The sequence below is a fragment of the Eleutherodactylus coqui genome, chromosome 6 (assembly GCF_035609145.1).
Source record: "Eleutherodactylus coqui strain aEleCoq1 chromosome 6, aEleCoq1.hap1, whole genome shotgun sequence".
NCBI classification, from domain to species: Eukaryota; Metazoa; Chordata; class Amphibia; order Anura; family Eleutherodactylidae; genus Eleutherodactylus; species Eleutherodactylus coqui.
Genome location: NC_089842.1, coordinates 44,014,028 through 44,039,414, shown reverse-complemented (window position 1 = coordinate 44,039,414; position 25,387 = coordinate 44,014,028). Strand labels below are relative to the sequence as shown.

Below are 25,387 nucleotides of genomic sequence, written 5' to 3'. Positions count from 1 at the left end.
AATATGAACTAGAGTGAACTCTTCGGGGCAGCCCTTGCTCTCATATCAACACAGATTTGTGACCTGGGTTTCTCTTTTGGCTTGAAGTCAGATTATGTAACTTTTTTTTTTCTTTACCATAATTATAGCCTGTGATATATTTGTTGGCCTTCTACATAGTCTTATGTAATCTATCTTTGTGTATCCAGGTGACAGTCCCATAAGGTGAAGCATTCTGTCGAAGGATTAGTTATATTTTAGCACTCTGGTTGTCCACCAGTGTTTGTTGCATTATATATATATTTTAGTCTCTTGAAGGGGTTCCCTAGGACATTTGATGTTGACCTATCTTCAGGATAGGTCATCAATAGTTGATCGATGGAGATTCACCACTCAGGATTCCCCCCTGGATCAGTTGATTGCCGTTACCGCCATCATTGCAGATAGCATTTCCCATGCTACAGCAGCCCGGTTTGGTACTGCAGGCACTGCTCCTATTACGTTCAATGGGAGCTGTGCCTGCCCTACTGAACCGGGCCAATGTAGTTTAGCTGATCCAGGATAAATCCCAATTGGAGGACTCCCCAATGATCTACTATTAATGATTCATCCTAAGGATGGGCCATTAATAGTAAAAGTCATGAAGAAATCTTTTTTAGAAAAGCCATAAACAAAAGTCAGCTGAAGTTGCTAAATTTTTGACAGTTGTCTGATGACCTAATGCTTATGGAGACTGTTCCTCAGAGACTGTGTCGATGGGAGATGTCATGGAGGTTGTGGCAAGTTGGGCTTTTACATGCCTAATGTTTTATTTCTAGAGGAGTATGGCAACCGCTTATTCTTCTCTCTAACTATGCATGCTCAACTGTGCCGAGTATGCATTTTTATTATGAACCAGTGCACCATAGTTGTCGGACAATCTAGCATTCGTGTGTATGACTACCTCAGCCCAAACCCTGACTTGGCGTATAAATGTCTTGATATTCACCTTCCCCCTCTGTTCTCTTTCCTTTATTCTGTCTGTGTACAAGTCAGTCTTCTCTAGAGCTCTTCCATCTTATTCATGAACCAGGAGGTCCAGGATAAACTATGCTGTAGCTTTTATTTAGAACGGATGGTTATTTCAAGTGTGGCAAAGTACATGGAATTTTTGGAAAAACCTGCAGAATGTCAACCATAAAAATTGCACCTCATAAGTAGAGCTGCATCTGCTGCCACAGTTTATGGGAACCCTCCTGGGGTAGCGGTTTAACACCCTTGCTTTTTTTTTTCTTTAGTACTGGTGTTGAAAAGAGATTTTCATTCCTTTTGAAGTCCCTTTTTTTATTTTTAGGTCTACATCTTTCAGTTGCTAATTTCTTTCTTCTTCGCCTTCAAGAGCACACAAGCTCTGCTTCCATTATAAGAAAGTCAGTGGGTGGGTGACTTGCTTTCAGTACAGCAAAGAAAGGGAGGCATAGGTAATCAAGAATCCGTAGTAATGGCCTCTCAGCAGTATTCAGCGGAGTCTCGCCGTAGAGACTTTGTAAATGGTTATTGGCCATGAACTCTCCAAGAGGGTTTCTTAAAATAACCCTTCAGTTAGCATTCAGTTTACAGGAAAATGGACCCCAATGAGTTCTATTGTTAATTATAGATTCTGGTTCCTCCTGTGAAAATATTCAATAGACTTAAGAGCTAATGAAGATTTGCTTATTGAGCTTGAAACAAGGAAACCATTATGACATCATTACCCGTTATACACATTATAATTTGATAGATTGAGTTGGGCTCCCAGAAGACATCCTATCTCAAGCACGACCGCCATTTTCATAGACCTCTATTAGGGTGGCCATTGGTACAACGGTATCATTAAAAAAGTGGCTCCCTTGGTGGATTCTACTGCAACAGCAGATTGAATCTTTCATTGTGCAACTAAAAAGGTTTTTTCCAAGTAGCGCCTGCTTTCAGTGCTGGGATACATTGAGAGCTGCGCCTGCAATTGCAAGTGCTGGCCACTACACAGAGGTTGGAGCAGTAGCTTCCACTCTGCCCCCAGTGTAGCCCGGTACTGACAGTGGGTGTTGCCTGGAAAAACCCTTTAAAGTGACCCTCCGGATTCAGAACAAGATTATTTCCGGTTTCAGGCCCTGTTTTCAGCCATCCAGGAGGGCTTCAGCAATTTTTTTAACAACCTAATGCGCACTGCACTGCTCTATTGATTGGCCAGTGCTGATCACATGAGCACCTCTGGCCAAGAAGCAGCTATAGTGCATTAGCAGTCTTACACTACCAATGCACTTTTTGAGGATTAGGTAGTCTGAAGATTATGTCGGCCATCTTGAACAACTGAAAACAACCCAAATTGGAGGGACAGCAGAGATGAAAAACAGATAATATGCCTCCTGAAACCGAAGAGACCAGTGGGTCACTTTAACAAATACTTGGAATATGTTGTCCCATTGGCATCTTCCAAATTCAGCACAAGCAGTAGTCTAGCCCTTATTTTCAGTGTTTACATATATCTCGTTTCACCGATAGACTTATGACTGTTTGTGTCTTTACCTCCCCTTTAAAAAGTTATCATCCAGCTGCACTCATTTCAAAGGACTTCAAAAGCTCAGAGTTTTGTTAGGCCACTGTGACCCAAAGATTACAGTCTTATCTTATTTGAAGAGTTGACTGACTGTTTTATAAAGAGTCCTTGAACTTTAACAGCCTTTGATGTTGTCTGAACTGTCTTCATACAGAACCCAGCTCCTTGTCTCCAAGAATCAAATCTAGTCTATTTTAAAACCTTGGAGCACTGAGCGATTGACCATTTGGAGAGGGTGGCATGTAAACTGAGCTATTGGCCAGGCAGTTGTAATGCAGCCATGAACGAAATGTGACTTTTCCACTGAAATTCTAGGTTGGGTGAATCTCGCTCGCCATAGACATTTTTGGTTAATTCTTTATGGGGTTTGCAGACCCTTATTCCAGAGTTGTTGCCAAGGTGGAAACTGGATTGCATCAGATGTCTCCACCATTTGCTCACTGTTCACCACTTCATAGAGGAGTTACGATACGTGAATGGTTGGAACGAACTGGATTACGTCTTTGTTCCTGTGCAGTAGTATAAGACCACTGAGCCATCAAATAAGATGACCTATATGCAACATAGATACATATATTGCTGTCTGTAGTGAAGAGATTTTTGGTTCCATGTGTTTAGATTTTAGGTCATATTGGGCTTGTTGATTGGCATACAACGTGCTTTGATGAGTTCTTGTTATGAACACTTTTTTTTTTCTGTCCTCTTTTAACCGATTTTGGGTTTTTTTCGTATCCTTGCATCATTTTTACTTGTGAAATGACTTCCTGATGCCAGGAACAAAGAGTCCTGCTGTTATGTAAATTACTGAACCTTACCAACTGGCTATTTCTAGTCAAGGTCGTACTTTTACCCAAGCCAATAGTTACCCAGAAGATCATGGGTAACTGTTTGCAAGTAAACGTGGGACCCAACAGGGCAAATGAGCAAAAAATTGCTCACTTGGGAATCTCTAGGTTTTTAGCCCACCAGCCCATTTAAACAAACAGTTGTTCATCAATGAACTACTACTGGTTTTCTCTGAATGTAGGTGAATGGCCAAAAGATCTGTGGTGCGCTCTGCCTCCATTCAGCGAACTATCATCTCACCTGTGTGAAAGTACAGGAGTGGTAATTGTTGGGTACTTAAGTATTTAATAGGCGTCCTGTATAAAAATACCTTTTAGAGACTTCAATTTGCTCCTATGGGAACCTAACAGTTAATGGAGTGGTAGTAGCCCATTGTCTAGGTCATCAGTTGGGGTTTGGATAGAGAAACCCAACCAAGGTGACACATACTATAATATGGGGGGGGGGGAAATTATATTTAAGACTGTAGAGATCAGTCCTTCAATGTTAAAATAATACACAATATGTGGAATTGGTTTAGGAGCTGTTGGTATGAAGAGATGTTGAAAGCTTATAGCTGTAGGCCACAACTTGTAGAGTGTATAATCGAATTCTGAAGAGCGGTTCCAGGAGTGATTATACAAGGTCCTCCAGAGTCTAAAAGAAACCCTCTCGAATAGGAGGCGATCTTAATTTCCCAAAGGGAAGACTAAAAACACGGCTCATGGCTAGTTCTAATTATTAAGTATTCTGGATCTATTAATCAAAGATTACATGTATACTCTTCTGATAGAAGGATTTAGGTGACCTCTTTATGAAGATGTGGTCTATAGTCCGGGGGCGTAAATAAAGGCTCAGGGGCCCTGATGCAAAACGTGAGCTGGGGCCCCCCCTCCATCTGCATCTGTACCCATACCTAAACCATGCTGCACAGAGACATAACTTGAAGCTTCTGGGCCCCAATGCAAAACCTGTAACAGGGCCCCCAACTATAATGCTTTATTCATAGTACTGGGCTCCCTATATGGAGAAGAGAGGCCTTATGGGCCCCCTAAGGTTCCTGGGTCCGGGTGCAACCGCATTCCCTGCACCCTCTATAGTTACGCCCCTGCTATAGTCTTAATATGCAATATGTCTGAACTGTCTTAAGAAGAGGCTGCCTCGTCATGTTCACTTCTGTTGCGTTTGTTCTGAAAATCTACAAAACTTAATCATTATTTTACAGGCTGTTCAGAATTTTCACCTCTTTCAGGATGACCCAAGACAAATCTGGATGATTAGATGTTTTATCATGACTTTTTATAATGTGTTGTGAATTTCATTTTGGTTAGGGTCTGGTTGGACCTGCCGATTTGTCGTTTATATAGGCAGCTACATCGTTGGCTCGTTCAAAGGAGGCATTCAGTCGTTCTCATTCACTTGTACAGCGAATGAGAACGACTGAATTATCGGTATTTAAACCAAGCGATTAGTGAATGAGCCAACGATTAGTTTATGCCTGCATGAAGTGGCCAATTTGTCCGATCTTTGGCTGCATTTACACTGAACGATTATTGTTCATTTTCGCTCGTTTGAATGATTTTTTGATTTTTTTTTAACTATAATCGTTGCATGTAAAAGGGCCTTTAGTTAGTATTTTCTTGGTGCCTTCCTTCTGCCAACGATATTAGGTTCCACTTCCAGAACTTATGTGGTGGCTTCCATCACGGATCTATTTTGGCTGGTTAGTAATGCCAAAAGTGATTATATGACATATTTTTAACCTCATGGAAAAACCTTCTACTTGTAAAGTGTACCAGAACATGTCATGTAAACTGCTGACTGGCCAAGATGGATCACTGAGGAGAAGAAAATGAGGCACATACAGATGCAATTCAAATTATTTCATCCCCCATTGTAAACCGGGTTTATTTGCCGAATGTACAAACCTAGCAAAAAAAAGAAAATCAAAAATAATTTAATTGGCTCAATACAACTAATATAAGAAGTAGTTTCTTCAATTTCAAGACATGTCACTTTTTTATGTCAATAAGTTTTACACTAACATAACAATCAACCTTCAATTTTAGTATACATGTTAAAATCTGACTTATGGGTTAAAAACACAAAATTATGTGAAGAAAAAACATAAAGGATAAATTGAGTGCCATAGTACATAAACCTAAAATAACCATCGGTATGTGGAGTTCAGTTGAAATACAGAATGTTACTTTCAATGACTACTGTGGTCTCAGAAATATTCAACTCCCTTATTCCAGTCTCTCATAAAAGTAGTCTTTTACAAAACGGGTGTTGTCTCAAACACATCTGATGCAACTAATCAAGGGCTTTATTAGTTGTGTCAGGTGTGCTTGAGATAAAAAAAAAACATCTAATACCTGGACTAACTAGAGATGCTTTTAGACTAAACTATCATCGTTCAAACGAGCAGAAGCTAATGATTGTTCAGTCTGAATGTGAGCCGACGACAAACGATGATTCTTCACTTTTCGTTCATCCATTTTATGCAACCGTTGTTTGCTCTTTCACTTATCATTCGGTTTGACTAACGCTCATTTGATCTTTCACATTCGCTAATACAGCGAATGTGAAAGACTGAGCGATTATCTCGGTCGACCGAGGCAACAATGTATCTGCCTGTTATATACAGACTGCATGAGAGCGAACGCGCTAGTATGTCCTATGACATACTTCCGATCAGCCAATGCTTTAGCAACCAATAGTAGAGCACTTTGGGTATGCTAAAACCTGCTTTTGTCCTGCTATTAGCCTATCACAGAGCATTTCATGGCACACAACTACACCCTGACAAACAATCACGCCTACACTTGAGCCTGCAAACAGTGACTGCGTACATAGAATGAAACTCAAACGTTAACTTTTATGCTTGCAGAAAGAGATTGAATGAATCATTTGGTCATTCCACGTTTACAATACGTGATTATCGTACATTTTTGCTCTTTTTAGCAATTTTCCGAAGAATAATTGTTCCGTGTAAAAGGAGCTAGTGATGCCTACAAGTGCACAATGTGCATGAGGTTGCCTTAGAAGCTCATGCAGCCATCTTTGTTTGTCCAGGCTGGAGAGTTGCTTCAAGCCAAAAAGTTGTTGGCTGTTCCTGGCAACTTTTTTTTTCTTTCCAGCCCACAAAATTGCATCCCTTCCTTCCTGACGCCCAGCAGACACTTCCCAGTAACTCAGTGGGTCATTTCCCTCAAGTTTTTATGACTTCCAAAAAACATATCCTGTGCCAAATGTCCGGCACATGAAATAAGGAAAGAATATAAAAGTGCAGGAGCATCAAAGGCTCGCCATGTCTCCATTGTCTTTTTTTTTTTTTTTGAAGCTCTTGTGGTTTGGTCAGTGACACGTTAGCCCCTGCGTGGAGTGTGAGTCTACGTAAAGTAGGAGAGAGAGAGTTGGCACCTTCTCATTTACAGCCCGGGGTTCATCGGCAGGTCAGCCAACTCTTAATGACATCACTACACTTGTTTACTACTCTCGGAGGAAGTGCAACGATGATGGGCTCCAGGACTTAGCAATGACTATGTCTGCCCCTGTATGCCAGTCAGTGCATGGGCAAGGTGAGGGCACCCGATCTCCTGCAGCAAATAGCCGGCACCAGTCCAACCCAACCAGCCTCGTCAAGTTTACTGATGCTTTTCATACCTCATTTTCTTGAATGGCCTATTTGTCAAACTCCTTTTCACTAAGGGCCACATCAGCCTTACGGTTGCCTTCAAAGGGCCGATTGTAATTGTGTAGAAAGGCCTCCTTTGTAATTTTAAAGCACGTAATACGCAGAGAATAGAGCCAATTGATGGATTTTTTCACATGAGCCTATTTTTTTTTTCATGCAGTGTTTGATCACGTAAAAAAAAAATACGCAGCACGACTGTTTTTGGTGCATATTATGCACTGCAGTGGGCCATTGCAGTGAATGGGTGGAGCCAAATATGCAGGAAAATGAGCATGTCTACATTATTTTTTGCGTGCACAAATGTGCAATGTGTTTCCGCACATACAAACACGTGTGAGCGCCCAAAAAACACAGGCGTAAGCAGTTTTTGGTCACGTAAACATGCCGCACTTGCACTCGTGTGAACAAGTCCTAATAGTGACCCCCAACAGTTGCCCTGGTAGTGATAGCGACCCCCTTAGTGGCCACTGGTCGGGAAGCACACCTACAGGCTTTCCACTCACCTAGACTGTAGTCCCGGCCAAGCGGCGGCAGCAGCAGCCACTACCAAGTCTGTGACGCTGGCCTTTCACCTCGGCATCTGCGCTGTGTACAGGATGGCACACCCAGACACCAGGGGAGGGGGGGAAAGAGGTCAGCGGTCACAGACTGCACCGCTGCCACCAGATTGGAACTGCAGGCTGGACAGTTCATTATTGTAATAAGTTGAAATTTAGCATTTTCTGTAGTGTCAACCCACAACGCCATAGGTGTTTGTTTTTTTTTTGTTTTTTTTTACTGGAACAGCCCAGTTTTAGAGATGAGCGAGCGTACTCGCTAAGGCAAATTACTCGAGCGAGTATTGCCACTTTCGAGTACATGCCCGCTCGTGCCAAAAGATTCGGGGGGGGGTGGGGGAGAGCGGGGTGGTTCTCTTCCCCCCCCCCCCCCCCCCCCCCACTCCCCCATGCTCATTCCCGCAACTCACCGCTCACCCCCACTGGCCCCCGAATCTTTTGGCATGAGCGGGCATGTACTCGAAAATGTCAATACTCGCTCGAGTAATTTGCCTTAGTTTTTAAGACTGGGTAATGACGAAAAAGGAATGAAAAATATTAGCAATTAGGGAAAATATAAAAGATATGAAACCGTGGAATAATGGGATTTCCCACAGAAGTAGAAGCCTAATAATTTTCCTTTGCACTAGATATGTGGAATGATCAGGATATATGTATAGTTTTTATGTTGGAATGAATACTTATTCCACATAAGTAGATGCCTTTCCTGTGAAAGACGTGGAATGAACAGAATATGTATGAAGCACAGATATCCACTATCCAGGTCATCCGGTGACTGAAAAGAACAGGAAACTCCACAGGTATACCTTTTATATGACCTGTCTATTCATCCCATTATAAACTACACCTATACCCTGTTCTTTCCCCGTCTATCGGGCAACCCAAAATTATTAGATGCCTTGCCTACATATGGTATTTTACTATGAACTAAATATAAATCCTGTTCATTCTGTTTAGCAATTACTGGGAATTCAATTTGCATCTCTGTGTGTGGAATATGTGGTCATTCTACTATACAATATAGGCATATCCTACTAGGAGCATGACACGCTCTAGGTACCGTATCTATTTAAAGGCTGTCTATTATATGGAATATATATGTCCACTATACTATATAAATTGCTTATTTTTCTTGTTCATGCCTTGTATATCAAGACAATAATTGGGTAACTACTTCAGTTTTTTTTAACCGGAAATGAACTGGTCATTTACTTTTGTGGAATATCTTCTCATTCCGCCATAAAGTGCACCCATATTCTGTTCATTCCATGTCTATCTTGCACAGGAAAATTATTAGGTATCTGCTTATATGGAATATCTGTTCATTCCACTTTAAACTGCGCATACATCCTGTTCATTCCTCGTCTATCTTGCACAGAAATAATTTTGGGCTTGTAATTCTGTGGAATATCTATTCATTCCTCTTTAAACTACACATATATCCTGGTCATTCCATGTCTATTATTCCACTGTAATATATATTTCTTGTTTATTCCATGACTGTCTAGCATAGGAAAAGTACTCAGCATCTTATTTGTGATATTGGTTCATTCCACTATAGACTTCATATACAACCTGTTCATTCCCTGTCTATCTTGCACTGGAAAATAACTGAGCATCTACTCTTGTGGCATATATGTTCATTCACTGTGAATCACAGTTATATTCTGTTCATTCCACATTCATAAGAACATTTTAAAGAACTTTCTTTATATTTTCACTAATTTGTAATATTCGCTCTTTTTTTTTCATACCTTTTTTCTTCATTCTTTTTAGAATGTCCCCTGTCATGGCACCTTTCCGTATTACATATATAGTTAACATATATTATGCCCTTCCCATGAATAAGAAATATTTTCCATAACCACTCCCATTTTGGTTAGAGCCCTAGGGTGGTTTCACATCTGCCCGCGGTTACACTTTCCTACCTCATTTGGGGAGCAGGAAAGTGGAATCGAACAGCAGCGGACATACCCCATTGACTATAATGGGGTCCATTCGGTTTCCGCTCAGCTGCCCAGCTTTTAGACCGAAGAAAAAAACCTTCGACTGGAGGTCCCAACGCAGATGTGAAACCGGCTTTACCTCTCCATTTGTTTCAGTTTTACAGGATTAAAGTTTTAGCGACCCCTGATGATAGGGAGGCTGCACTCTCTATGACCCTAACCAGTGGTAATAGGATTGCAAAAGTTGACTGCTACTTGACCTTTTTTTTGCAAATCACCTACCCACACCCTCACTTGTTTTAATAATTCTACAAAAGAATGGGCTTGTGAGGATTAATCTACAGTTGTGCATATTCAAGCATGGTGATTGGCCGGCCTTATCACCTCCACAATGAGGCATTTGGATGACAATGGCGAGAGAGTCAAGTGATTTGTTTTTAGTTTACAACTAATTGCAAAGTGTTAGCAGATTAGCAGTTGTTGGCATTAAACCTTTGCATTTGCTTCATTGTGAAGAGCCGGCTGGACATCACTAGTTGAATCACACAGATGATGCAATTGTCAAGGATTTAGCATTGCTAACGAAGGTCTGGAAAAAGCCACCTCTACTGATTTTATTACGCAAGTGCAACAATTACATTTTATCTTCATTCACTATCTTAGTCTTTTGTGTTTTGACCTTCACTTAGAAGAAAGCATTGGATATTTGAAAAATGACACAAACCCCATGTGAGATTATCGGATCCTTGAGTTGTATTGCAAATTATATCCTATCCATAGTTTAGGGACTAATTTGCTAATCTGTGGGGGGTCTCACTGCTGGGACCCTGAATGGTAGGCACTCCTGTGCCCAATTCTGCCTGTCACTGCAGGTAGAGGGGAGAAGCAAGCCCCGCAGTGACGACAGTATGAAGGTAGCACTGTTCGGGCATGTGCGGTCAACGGCTCAATCATTTCAATAGGGCTGACGGAAATACCCGAGATCTTCACAGCCCCACTGAAAGTGAATGGTGCACCAGCACTCCGTTCAGTCTCCTCACTGCGGGGGGGTGCTCCTCCGTGCATTGAGGAGGATGAGGGATATGGGACCCCTGATCTCAAGATCGGTGGGAGTTCTGATCAGCAAGTTATTCCCTATCCTATAGATAGGGTATAACTTGCAATGTTGGTAGATTGACCCAAGTGACCCAAGAGGAGGAGATGCTTCCTACAGTTGTTCTTTTCTGCCACACCACCAATCTGCTGTGTGGGCCTCATTTTCGGCCGTCCAAAACGGCTGCAGCGATTTTCTAACTACCTAATATATATAATATATGCTGTGCATTGTACCCTGATTTTCGTCTGCTGCTTACGTTGTGTCCAGCTCTGTCCAATCGGAGAACATTGGTATTGGTTCAACACTAGCAATGCACTGTGGGGATTAGATAGTCTGAAGATTGTGTTGACTATCTTGGGACCTGGATCAAAGGGCTGTCAGAGAGGAACTGTAAACAATATACCTTCTCTGGTCCTGGGACAGAATTTTGTCCCAAAAGCAGAGGTTTTGCTTTAATGACCCCACAATCCAAAGTACCTAGGTGTGTATTGAGGCACCAACACTTTTTTTTTTTTCTTTTTAAGACATGGCATGACTCCTGGAGGCTATCTAGTATAGCAATAAGTGTTCTTCATTCGGTTCATGAATGAGAACAGTTATATATGGTGACCCTTGTAGGGAGTGCTATGTCCCTCCTCAAGAACAAGATTAATTAAGCTTGTTCGGCCACCTATTGATGGCCCTGGTTTGGATATGACACTGTTCACACTGGCATCATGACTTCTGTTTAATAGTTGCATTTATAAAAGTGACGGAAACCTGAACAGAACTTCCCAAAACAAGATCCAAAGTGCGTTGTGAACTTAAATCTATATCCATTGGCGAGGGAGTATTTGACCATGTTGGAGTTTTCGTAATCCATTCCTTCTTCCTTCCAAGATACTTGGTGTCAGAAAGGTCTAGAAGTTGACCAACTCCTCTCATCTTCATAGATGTAGTGTGTATGTCAGGTCAAGACTAACCTAATCTGTTGAACACCGATTTCTAGCACAATCAGGACAGATTTGCTCTCTCCGTCCTGACTTTATGCCATTCTGAATGCTTTTTTCCCCCAAAGCTTCAGACTTGTGCACCTGGATGGACAGGATAAGATAAAATAGTTTCCTATTTTAACTCTCTTCCTGTACTTGACACTCAGGCGGAAGCAGGAGTTGACTTGTAGACCAGACAAAACATGGGAGTCCACCGAGCTGCTGACTAGGACGACACCATATAATTATGTAATTATTATACTCTTTCTTTACCTTGTGCCAACTTTACTAACCAACTCTGACTTTTATTCTTTCTTTAAAAGATTAAGTAAGAACAAAAACTTCTCCCTGAGAAGACCTCTGTCATGGCAGTAAATACTTCTCAGCCATGATGTTTTGATACAGAAAGTATAAACTTCCTCAACTCTCTTATTAAGGCCCATTTAGACTCAATGATTATCACTAAAAATTTGCTCAAAAGCCATCTTCTGAGCGATAACTGTTGTGTCTAAAGGAGCAGCCATCGTGCACCGATGACTGTTATCAGCGCTGCACGCTGATTTTCTCAGTCGGCGGTGCTGATGGCATTCTTTCAGCTGGTATCCCGCTGGCAGTTCTCAGCGGGACACTAGCTGAAAGCTCCGAGAACAATGCAGCTGTTTGCATATACAAAACAGCTGCTTTGTTCTCGGAGTAATTGCAGCAGTATCCCGCTCTGCCTGCATTAACTCCTAAGTAGCTAGTTAGCTACTTAGAGTTATGCAAAGATGATCGCTCAAAACTGTCACTCAAACTGTCGTTTGAGCGAATTTCGAGCAATTATCTTTCAGTGTAAATGGGCCTTTAGACTGCGTCCAAACATGTCACTTGAAGCTCCTGAGCCCTAACGGAAAACTGTAAAGGTTTCTACCTACTATTTGCCATTTAGAATACAGGGGTCTACTTATGTGGCAGAGGGGTCTTCAGACCCCATAAGCACCAGTGCCTGTGTGGCACTGCTATCGCTACACCCCTAACTGCATCAGTAACCTATGCTGTTGCCAATAGTCTCAGGAAACTACTACAAGAGTGGCAGGGTTTATGCAAGTGCACCCCGAAGTGGGTATTTTATTTCTGTGTACTTGGAGTAGTCCCAAGGTGAGGTTTAAAGGGGTTATTCAGTGTAGACTATTGATGGCATATCCTCAAGGTAGGACATAAATAGATCCTACCTTGAGGTACTTTCTGATTAGCAGTTTGTGTGCTCTTACGCCGAGCTGATTTCTGAAGGACACAGACAGCTCAATTCTTACTGCAGTGCGCAGAGTTGGTGTTGCAGGCCAAGTTTCTACTGAAATGAATGGGAAGTTGCCCTGCAATACCAAGCCTGGCCACTGCAGTCAAAATGGAGCTGTCTGCTTCCTGCAGAAATCATCTCAGTGCATGGGCCTTGCGAACAGCTGATCGGTGGGGTTCCAGGCATCAGACTTGTGCCAATCTATTATTGATAACCTTTCCAGAGGATTGCCCATCAACTGGAAAATCCCTTTAAATTTACCAAATTGCACTGGCAATTATGAACTTACAATTTAAGTGAAATCTGGCTTTACCCTCATAACAGATCAAGAAATGTAATCAGCATCTATACATAAGTATATTTTTGATGTTTTTCTTAGTTTTTCTCTTTCTTATTCGGCAATACGACACATTGTGTACTTGGTGGAGTAATCCTCTAAAAATGGAACTAATGACCATTTATTACAGCTACTTATTCCTAATTCCTCCTGTTTTTCTGGTGACCTGATTGTTCTGCCGATAGAGCTCTACCAGAAGTTCCATTGGATTACATAAAAGCCGTCCAAAATAACGACCCCCATGTATAAGATGTACAGAAGAATCTTGCCTTTCACTATTCGCCGTTTATATACCGTTTTACCAAATCCGTAATCCTATCAAACCTAAAGTAATGCCCAGCGTAATTTGTGCTAATTAAAACGGGTGGCGGGGAGGGAGACTCCGGGAATAGTCTCAGGTGGCCTCTAGGATCATTGCCATCTACTCAGCTCTGATTATCAGGTGGCTTACATTGTCCGCTTCTGAATAATACTTGCACATTCCACCTGCCTTGAGGGCTGTTCGCCCCCCTGGGGTCAATGAGAGGTAACATCAGGGCAGTCCTGACTCTGCAGGGATTTGCCGCCTCACCGGGCCGCTGCCCTAGTCAATTTTCTGGTCAGTAATTATTTGAAAAGAAGAGTGTGTCTTGTTCAGTAGGGAGGTAATCAAAGAGAATGGTGTCTGGATCCCGTCCAGGAGAGAGGAAAATATCTGTCCGTGAACTTTTACAAAGTGGGCAAAACTTTAGAAAAAAAACTTTCTTAACTTTTTTAGTTTTGTTTTGTTTTTCGGATTTTTTTTTTTTGGCTTTTTTTAGTTCGAGGAATTCCAGTGAACTCACATTTCCTGTCAACCGTAATGAAACCTTTATTACCTCACATGTCTGTTCTGTAGGTGACCAGCGTATTGTTAATTTTTACGAGGTCATCCAATGTGTGGTGTAAACCAAAAATCTCTTTGTTCCTTTTTAATCCTGGAGCGATACAGACAGTGAACTTTTGCCCTATATGTTAGAAAACATCTGGTAGTTATAATGAAGACATGGTGACCTTCATGTACTGCATGAACCAGGCGGATATGATCAGATTCGGGGGCGGTTGGGGGTGGCACTGATTGTGCTGATGAGTGTTTAGACACGTGGATTTATTTTCAGGCCATTTATCCTTTTATGGGACACGTGAGAAGTGAAGGGCATGTATACTACATTGGTCTTGCAGTTCTGTAGGATTGAGTGTCAGGATGGTTTTGAAATCTTGGTGTCCACTTAAAGGGGTTGTGCAAGGTTCTGAAAAACATGGCTGCTTTCTAACAGAAACAGCTCCACACCTGTCTGTGGGTCGAGGTTGGTATTGCAACTCGCTTCCATTGAAGGGAATGGGATGGAGCTGCAATACCAGGCCCAACCTGTGGATGGATGTGGTGCTGTTTATGGAAGACTTAGACGGCTATTGGTGGCCCCTCCAAGTGTCGCTCATGCATCTACAAATACATAGTCTGTGCATTTCAAAGAACTCCAGAAGTTGCACCTCTGTTCACATTAAATGAGTATTCCAGCCAAATTCTATTAAAGACCTCTCTTCAGGAGAGGTCATCAATAGTTAATCTCTGCGAACCGCCACTTGGGATCCCCGGCGATCAGCTGATCATCGGACTCGCTGTTAGTGCAGCTAGGCCATACCTTATCAGTGTCGGAAGCATCATAAGACAGCTTTGCTGAAATCAATGGGAGTGCTGTCTCCTATTACCCTTCCGGAGTTGGAGATGGAAGAACCGGAAGTGTAATGGGAAGCTTTAGCTTCTATTTATTTCAGTGGGAGTGAAGCCGTTAATGATGTTTCTACCTCCAACACAGATGACGACATCCGACCCCGGCTGCACTGGGTAATCAGTTGATCGCTGGAAATCCCAAGTGGCAGGTTCTCGGTGATTAACTATGGATGAGGATAGGTCATTAATAGAATTTTCCTGGAAAGCAAGAGGTCGGAGCTACAGTACTTGATACAACCAATGACAGAACTATTGCCTATTCTGGGGCTGGGTAAACAGAAATATTTGCATGATTGCTTTGTTACTTCAGACATGGATTATTGGTACAGATGTGGAAAGTATCACAGACAAGTTAAAGTTTGGTACAAGTTAGGCTGCCTTCACATCTGTGTCGGGGGGTTCAGCTTTCCTGCTCTGCTATGGGAGTAGGAAAAAAGAATCCCCTGGCCTAACCGATCCGTCTTATGACGGAACCGAACAGCACCGAACTGATCCCATTGACTTTAACTGGGTCCATATTGGTTTCTGACCCCTTTTTTTTTTTTTTTTTTTTTTCCGTTTTTGTGCTGCATCTGCGACAGAACCTCAAACTGATGTGAAGGCGGCTTTATCTTATCTAAAGCAATTGAAAAGCTATTTTTTTACAACCACAAGAATTCTAAGGCCTCATGCGCATGGCGCATGCGGAAGATGTGTGTCAGTGCGGAAATGATCTTTAAATGCTTACCGGTAATTGCGGATGCGATAGTTTTTCCACACGGATATACGCAGATGCACAGCTGATCGTCCGCGCGGGAATAAAATCGCAAGCCCAAAGTCAATGCCTCCTCTTCTCCTCCCTGCTTGGTCTCTAAGCAACCAGAGGGCTACATGCCTACAAATCCGCAATTGAATTGCGGATGGAGTGCTCGCTTCCGTAGAGATCAATGGAACCAATCCGCATGGAATCCACGGTAAAATAGAGCAGACTGCATTTTCTTTTCCGCATGCAGAATCTACAAATCACATCCGCATGTGTGCGTGGAGCTGAGGAAGCTCCATGCTTTCTTATGGATGACTAGTACAGCGGGTGCCGATCACGGATGCCGCAAATCAAATCCGCCTGTATGCATGAGGCTTAAGGCTATTGAAAGGGCAAATAAAGTGTTTTTTGTGTTTAACACTTTGAGTCAGGTTAAACTTTGTTACATCAGTATGTCTATGTGTAGCTATAAAAATCTTCAATGGTCTTAACTGGGTCTAGTTTTGCTATTACGCGGGGCTTCATTAGTTGCAGTAGCATATTCAAACCAATGCTATGAAGCTTCTGTGGTTTGCTAGAACCCTATAATAGTGATAAGAATTCTAGGATGCTTGAGGCCATGGACTCCGATACTGAACAAGCACAGACGTGACTCCAGTTATATCTACTCTGTGCATTACTGCAATAGGGTAGAAGGTTCTGCAGAAGAACCAGTTCATGCGCAAAAAACTTGGGTCATAAAGTCTACTCCACACCTCCTTTTATGTCCACAATAAGGTGGTAATTAACCTAGTTGTCTGAAGGAGAAAATTAAATAGTGTTGAACAGACTTTGATCCTACTCCTGGCCAGAGCACAACACAGCATGATCAAAGTCCAGTATGGCCACCTACGGGAAGCAAATTGGTCATTACTATAGAGAGCTACTAACTTCCATTAACGCTTGTATCCGGCTGACCTGTTGGAACGATCTACTCGAAAATGATCTGACTTCCTGACCACCGTAGTATTAGATTGGTGGTCTCCAACTTGTAGTTGTCATGACCTTCTGGGAGTTGTAGTTTCAGAACATCTAGAGAACCAGTGGTGATGCCAGGAGAATGGCACCTGATAGCTGGAGTCTCTGTCGTGGAACAGATAGCAGCTGATTGCTGTAGCCAATCAATGATCAGAAGGAGCGCGGGACTATAGTTGTGGATCGCCGTGGCAGAGGATAAGTATACCCCGCAGATTTTGTTAGTTTAACATATATTTGAGCCTGTTCTTTAAAAAAAACGACCGGCAACCCCTTTAATGGTCAACTAAGCAATTGGTGGACTCTTTGTCTAACTGCACATGAGCGAACACTATATCAGGCTAAGAAACTCTGCCTGATATCACACTCAGCAATGTGCATTTTACCCGTGGATGCGAGGCAACTCTTCTTTTTTATCCTTTTTTTTTGTTTTTTGTTCAGGCATGCCAGAGTAATGCAATGTATTTAAGGTCCCATTAAAATCAATGGGCGACGTGTTCTGAGGCCTGCGAAAAATAGGACATGCCAGGATTTTTCTGCCATCTGTGATGCCACTCCTCAAGAGATTGTTCTTAACCTAGAAGTCCTTCATTATAGCCAAGAGTCTTAATACGCCCCCATAAAGCTTGATGACCACAATGTATCTACCTGCAGTGTGGATATTTATGTATTGTTTCTATCTCTTCCCAGATTATTTTATGGGGAAGAACCGAAAAATGCCTCAAGGAAACGTCTGAAGAAATAAAGCAGATGGGCACGGAATGCCATTATTTTACCTGTGATGTTGGCAACAGAGAAGAAGTTTACCAACAGGCAAAAGCAGTCAGGGAAAAGGTAAGACCCGAGGATGTACCCACCATAGGGGCATGTGGAGTAACAAGAGTGGGATGGGGGCACTAGGACTCCTTGTCCTGGGTGGTTAGTAGTGTCAAGTAGCTCCTAAAAGGGTCCTTTTTTTTATCTTTGCTGTGGGGATTACATCAGGACTACTTTAACCATAAGCAAATGGTGAATTTGCACGCGGCACCATGGCACCAATTAAAACTGTATCCATGTCTTTAGAACATGGAAACGGTTGAAAAGTATTGAAGAGGTTAAAAAATAATAAAAAGCTATACTCTCCTATTGTGTGTCTCTCAGATGCTCCGACCTCAACTCTCTTCCCGATTCAGCAGTCACATGCCTGTTGACGCACGTGACTGCTGTGACCTGGTCTTGCTAACCATTGCAGCCGTGGATTGGCCACAGCGGTCACATGCTTAGATGACCACTGTGGCCAGTCCATGACTGCAACCGGGACTAAGACTAGTGATTGGTCACAGCAGTCACGTGCTTCAACAGGCACATAACTGCTGGATCGGGAAGTGAGTGAAGACCACTCACATCCTCTATGTGCACCACAACCAAGACCACTGTGGACAAAAGAGAGGAGCTTTCCTACGGCTTAACCCTATTAATTATATTAGCCTTCCTGTTACGGATGCATCAGCCTAAAAATGTGCTTATATACTATTTTAGCTTGGTGTGTACAATCAATGATCTATATTTTATTTCCCAGGTTGGTGATGTCACCATTTTAGTAAATAATGCTGCAGTGGTTCATGGGAAGAGCTTAATGGACAGCGATGATGATGCTCTTCTGAAGTCCCAGCACATAAACACATTAGGACAATTTTGGGTGAGTTCTTTTTTTTTTTTTTTTTCCATCATCTTCATTTTTTAAACACTGTATGTATATAATAATATATATGTTTAACCTTTTAAAACTGTATGCCTAACGCTCGACCAAACGTGGAATGTGCACCGCAAGAAAACGGTCCATCTCATCCAGTAGTTCATAAATGATTTAAAACTAGAGATGAGCGAGCATTGCCCTTAGCGAGTACCTGCCCGCTCGAGAGAAAAGGTTCGGGTGCCGGCGGCGGGCAGGGAGCTGCGGGGGAGAGCGGGAAGGAACGGAGGGGAGATCTCTCTCTCCCTCTCTCCCGCTCACCCATGCTGACTGCCGCAACTCACCGCTCCCCCGCGCCGCCACCCGAACCTTTGCTCCCGAGCGGGCAGGTACTCGCTAAGGCCAATGCTCGCTCAAGCAATTGCCCTTAGCGAGTATGCTTGCTCATCACTATTTAAAACCTAGAACTTTTTAGAACACCAACTTTCTTTCACCACTTGGTGTCCTTAGTCGTAGGCTGAAGAGGAGGCAGAATAGTGTGTATACTTGTGTACAAATTGACTTTGTGGCTACAATCAGTTCGCCATAGCCTTAAATGGCTGACAATGGATGCAACTTACAGCAGGAAGAATAGAAAAAATTGAGCCAACTAAAAGAAAAAATTGAGCCAACTAAAAGAATTTATAATTTCTTTTAACGGTCCTTCACTTAAAAGGTGGTCATGCCATCACTTAAAATGTTATCTTTTTGATAGGCACAGCGTTTCCAATCCTTGCTCACCCGTAGCACCTTAAGGCCAATTTCACATGGCCACAACACCCAGACCCTAGCAATTCAGATTACATTAACATAGGTTATAGATCTGGGTATTGCACTCACAAAAAGAAACCTTAAAGGAGTTCTCTAGGTAGCACCTGCTGGGATACACCGGGGTCGGAATGGAAGCATTGCTCCGACTCCTGTGAAGTGGCCAGTGCTTGTAATTGCAGGCGCAGCTCCCATTGAAATCAATGGGACACTAGCCTGCAATTATGAGTGCCGGCCACTACACTGGTTAGAGCAATGCTTCCACTCCGACCCCAGTGTATCCCGGCGGGTGCTGCCTGGAAAACCCCTTCAATATAATTGTATACTGCAGTGTTGGCAAAAAGTAATACATTTCTCTTCCCATGGCCATCATGGCGGGAGTCTGACCATCTCACAAATATTGAACCATCTGAAATAACAATTGCAATATGGAATTTTCTTGCATTAGTAACGCTGTGTATAATATAATCTTACATTGATGTTTTTGTCTTGTTGCAGACAACTAAAGCTTTCCTGCCACGCATGTTGGAATTGCAGAATGGGCACATTGTCTGCGTAAACTCCGTGCTGGCCTTATCGGCAATCCCTGGTGCCATTGACTACTGCACTTCTAAAGCCTCTTCTTTCGCTTTTATGGAAAGCTTGACCTTGGGGTTGTTGGACTGCCCAGGAGTCAACGCCACAACAGTATTACCATTTCATACGAACACTGAAATGTTTCAAGGAATGCGAATCAGGTTTGTGCAGATGCCATATTTTATATGTTTGTTCTATCTTGGGTGGCCATGTCACGAATGTTCTCCTTGGCTTTGTAAGCGACTGGCACATTTCCAGAAAAGTAAGTGACTTTGTCACTGCTACAGAGTAAACCTACTGAGTTATCTTATGACTTTGCATCCTATAGTACATGAAACAAATGGTTAAATTAGAAATTCAGCTCTACTACTGTTAGTCGTCAATGTACGTGCTTGGGGAACCTGGAACAAGGATGTATTGACTCTTGAAACCATATCCTGTTCCCGTCAAGTGATATAATGACACTTGAGGTCCCACCTAAGAAAAGTTGGGTCCCATCCAGAATAATCATCATGAGTAAATGCACTGTGCTAACGCCATAGCCTCTGAGACGTGAGCTCTATTCATTACTGTGGGGCGTAGGGCAGACATCCAATAAATGTCAGTATGGAAAGTTACAGCATCTTGCAGTTGCACCCAATAAATGTACATAGCATTTGGATCATCTTGGCCATTTAGCAGCACCAAGAAAATTCATTACCTTGTATACCACAAATGTTGCTAGACACTATTTGTCTTGTTCATTTTCTAGGTTCCCCAATTTGTTCCCTCCCTTGAAGCCAGAAACTGTAGCTAGGAGGACAGTAGAAGCTGTACAGAAAAATCACGCACTGTTACTGCTCCCCTGGACAATGCACATTCTTGTCATCTTAAAAAGGTAAGGGGACTGCTGTTTTTTGTAAGAAGCTCATGGTGGGGTCTCCAAGGTTTAGACTATAATAGACTGGAAGAGGAAACATTGGCTACTAATTCCGTGTAAGTTGGTTGCTAACAATGGTGTAACCTTTGGGGCTCCACTTCACCATGGCCATCCTCAACAGAAAGACTTGAGAGCATAAAAAGCTCATGATTGTTTAGGTCACCACTCGCTCTTGTGTGCTGGTGTCTCCTCTGTATGGTGATCTACCTTAATATGTGTACAGTTCTGGACACCAGTACTCAGGAAAGGCATTGCAGTGCTTGAGGGGTTCAAAGATTGGCAACTAAATGAATAAACGGAATGAAAGGATTGGAATACGCAGAGAGGCTATCAAAACTGGGATTATTTACCCTGGAAAAAAGACGACTAAGGGGCAAATAACTATGTATAAATACATTAGGGAATAACACAAGGATCTCTCCCATGATCTGTATATACCCAGGACTGTATCAGGAACAAGAGAGCATCCTCTACGGTTAGAGGAAAGAACGTTTCATCACCAACATAAAAGGGGGTTCTTTACTGTAAGAGCAGTGAGACTGGATCTCTTTGTCTGAGGACATGGTGATGGCAAAATCAATGGAGGAGTTCAAGCAGGGACTAGATGTCTTTCTAGAGCGCTATGATATTACAGGATATAGACATTAAATAACCAGTGGGTTGTTGATTCGGGTCTTGGAGTCAGGTAGGAACTTTCAAACGTTGATCCAGGAATTATTCTGACTGCCATTATGGAGTCGGGAAGGATTTTTTTCCCCACCAAATGGGGTAAATTGGCTTCTGCCTCATTAATTTTGACTTCCTCTGGATCAACAAGGGGGTGAAAACGAGATGAACTGGATGAACTTTTGTCTCTCTTCAGCCTTGCCTACTATGTTACAATGTAACATTTCCAGTGTACTTCTACAAGCTACAGTATTCACTAATAGTGTTGAGTAAACTGAAACAGTTGATTCCTGTTTTGGGATGACTTTTCCAAAAGTTGGATATGAATCAGAACCTCAGGCGGTTCATCTCGGCCAAACCCACTAAAATTTTTCATTCCTTTTTTTCCCCTTCTTTATTAACTTTGCTTTGAAAACAGCTAAAAAGTACTTGGAATTGCATACACTCATTGGTGATTTTAAGAGTGTTTTATGGGCTTTTTATGGATCTTAGACTGTTTTATACATTAGTTTTAGGGGTATTGGTGAAGGTTCGGCTCTAATGAATGGCCAAACCAAACTTCTCAAAGGTTCGCTCATCACTACTCAGTAACAGTGCGTGGAAGTAGGATCCCCTTAGCTGCTATGTCTGCTACCCTTGTAGTTATGCAACTGGTTATTGCACATAAACTGATACTCCTTTTGGAATCTTTTCGTAGTTTAGTAGTCAATTGGAATCTCTTCGTGATTCAGTAGTCAATCGGTTGAATCTATGGCTTCACCACTGCATAGTCAATCAGTCTGCATGAAGCTTGTAGATGTTCCCACCATTCTTGTTAGTCTTGCACTGTACAGATGTGTCAGACTTCAGCTTTTCATTTAGCCATCAGTCACTTCATGTATTTCCTGCATGATGACTCAAGGTGACTATGTGCCATGTCAGCAGATCCTGCAGATTTTGATGAGATTTGCTGACAATCTGGTGCATAGGAGATCAGACCAGTTGTCTATCTGGCAGCCATTTATCATCTTCAGCCAGGTAACTTGACTCTTTCTTCGCCTCAGCCAAGCCAAGAATAGAGCGAAACAGCACTGGAAAAACCAATAGAATGGTTCAAGCTCAGCTCAAACTTGATCCACTGTCCTTATGTGATGAAGAAAAAAAAATGACAGTACTCCCAATATCCAGATCCTATATTCGCCCATGTGCAACATTTCGGCTAAGTATAAGAAAAGTTCATACCGAGATAAAACATTGCATGTGGATGATTTAAAGGCTCTTGATATTGGAGTTCTGCCATGGTGCTTTCTTCTTTATTACCTGAAGAGTAAGGTTAAGGTGTCCATACACCTTAGATGAAATTTGGCTGAGCCACAAGAGACTGGCTTGGCTTGCCGCAGCTTCCTCCGGAAGAATAAGCTGTGTGCCAGAAGCGGGATCTGGGGTGACTAACTGATCACTCCAGGAGCTACATTCTGACAAGACTATCACCTTTTAAAGGGGTATTCCAGGAGTAAAGTATTGATGACCTATCATGAGAATCCCTGCCAATCAGCTGATTGAAGTGACCGTGTTGCTTGGGTGGGTGCCACTGTCAATTCAGGCAATACCATGTATAGCACCATACATTGTATGGTGGCTGTGCCTGAGTTTCGCAGGTCAACCCCATTCAGTTGAATGGGACTGAGCTGTTCTCAGACCATGTGACCGATGAACGTGACATCACAGCCTACGAATCAACTGATTATGGCTTAACCCAAGCCTTGGACATGGCTTGGATTATTGGATAGGTTATCAATATTTTTTTTGGCTCAGAAAACCCCTTTAAGTCATTAGAGCTACAGCAAACCTGGGTCTATAAAGCTACCAATTTTGATGGCCTCTCTTCTCCTCCTTACATTACCATGCTTCTTCCCATTTACCTCCTGATATTTTCTTAAGTTGTCTTAAAGGCCTCTTTCTGTGTTCTCCTCTTATTCCTGTCAGCAGTAAGACCAGTAGTATTTCCTTCCCCTTTTGTAGATGTGAAACCACAGCTAGTTTCACGTCCTTTCTCTGGCAGACCCAGACATGATAGTTTGTTTATCTTGTGTTTCTACAGCATTCTTCCTCAGTCAGCACTTGAAGAAATCCACAGGTTTTCTGGGTCTTATACTTGCATGAACACTTTCAAAGGAAGGACATAGATCCACCTGAAGAATAAAGGAATAGTCAATGAAGAGGAAATGGAGACCCCTTTCCCCCCCAAAGAAGCCATCCAGGCTATGGTTGTGAAGCATCCAGTCTTCGGATCTACAAAGGCTTTTGAAGCTACGTTGCTCTTCCAGATCGGACACTGCAGTACGGCCTCTTGTGTTCAGGCCCTGATATTGCTGAACTGTAAAGTATCTGGAGGTTAAAGACGAACTTTATGTTTTAATTTTTTTTTTTTTAATAGAATTTTATTGTTTTAAAGGGTTTTTCCAGGCAGAGGTGACGGCATAAATCTGGGCGGAGTGGAAACCGCTGCTCCGCCCCCTGTGTAGTGGCTGGCGCTAATTATCGTAGGCGTGGCTCCCATTGATTTCAAATGAGAGCTGCGTCTACAATTCCAAGGGCCAACCATTGCAAAGGGGTCGAACCAGCGGCTTCCACTCCAACCCCAGTGTATCCGGCCATTGACAGACAGCACTGCCTGGAAACAGCCTTTAAATGGGCCAATAGTGTAATTATTTACACATCTGTTATGTTCTGTGTGCTGATTGGATTATTTTACTGGTCACTTGTGTAATCTCATCATGACTTGCGGTTCTCAAAAAAAAAATAAGTCGGTCAATTAGCTTTGCTGTTTGTCCAACATTTTTTTTCTTCGTTCCTGTGTCTTTTGGGGTTTGTTCACCCATGGCAAAAATTTCTGCAAATGAAGATCCATTTCATGCATCTGATCGGGGTTGTTTTTGCACCATGTGCATTTTTTTTCCTGCAAACCCCATTCAGATGAATGAGACAGATGCGAGAATATCTGCAACCTTTTTTGCTTTGTGTGAATTCAGCCACTTATAGTGTATGGAGTTTTGTGTTTCTTTTTTCTTGCTTTTTTTAAGCAGAATTACACCTATATTTTGTTTTTCAAAAATTTAGGTGCTTCCTGTTTTTTTTTTTTCATCTTTTTAATGTGCTTTTTGTGAGATTCTTTTACTCAACAAAACAATCACTATTGTAACTTACCTTACAATCAAGTAGGTGTTTTTATTTTTCCTTACTAACCTTCTTGAGGTTTAATATCTTAGGGAGAGTCATTTTAAGGGCTTGAAGAAGAAAATCAGGTTTTTGTACAGTTTGTTTGTCTTAAAGTCCTATTTAAAAGGAACTTTTTTTTTTTTGTCCGAGCTTTGACGTTGATGTAGACGTAAATCACAAATGTCAAAAACTACAATAAATCTTTAAGCATTGCATACAACATTTTCACCAGAGCGACACAAGTGCGGTAGTCGGTTGTTTTAGTGACTCGTTTCTTGAATTACTGAAATTTTAAAATATTTCAAAAAGAAAAAAATAAAAATTTAAAAATGTGGAGCCTTTGTTTTATGTTTAAATGATGGGCATTAAGAAAATTATAGATATATACAGTACTGTGCAAAAGTTTTAGGCAGGCGTCGAAAAAATGTTGCGAAATAAGAATCTTAAGAAGTATTGACAAAAATAAAGAAAATCCAAAAGTGACTGAACAAAAGAGAAATCTAAATCAAATCCATATTCGGTGTGACCGACCTTTGCTTTCAAAACCGCATCAATTCTTCTAGATACAGTTAAACAGAGTCAGGAATTTTGTAGGATTATAGTTTGGTGTACGATTAACTAATTATACCAAAAAGATGATCATCATTTTCATATGTAGGTTAAAACATCGCCATTAATTGAAACAGAAACAGCTGTGTAGGATCAAAACTAGTTGAACAGCCAAACTCTGCTACAAAGGTGAGGTTGTGGAAGACCGTTTCATGGCATAGGGCATACACCA

At 42.0% G+C, this 25,387-nt stretch overlaps 1 protein-coding gene across 1 annotated transcript in view; it reads left to right on the top strand.

Moving 5' to 3' along the window:
• Positions 1–24,940, top strand: part of DHRS3 (dehydrogenase/reductase 3) — a 36,837-nt gene extending 11,897 nt beyond the window's left edge. The window contains exons 2-6 of the mRNA XM_066606701.1: positions 17,459–17,602; positions 18,327–18,446; positions 19,746–19,984; positions 20,575–20,700; positions 23,489–24,940. Coding sequence (XP_066462798.1) covers positions 17,459–17,602; positions 18,327–18,446; positions 19,746–19,984; positions 20,575–20,700; positions 23,489–23,573 — 714 coding nt within the window. The 3' untranslated portion in view covers positions 23,574–24,940. The remainder of the gene's footprint in view (positions 1–17,458; positions 17,603–18,326; positions 18,447–19,745; positions 19,985–20,574; positions 20,701–23,488) is intronic.
• Positions 24,941–25,387: the final 447 nt, after the last annotated feature.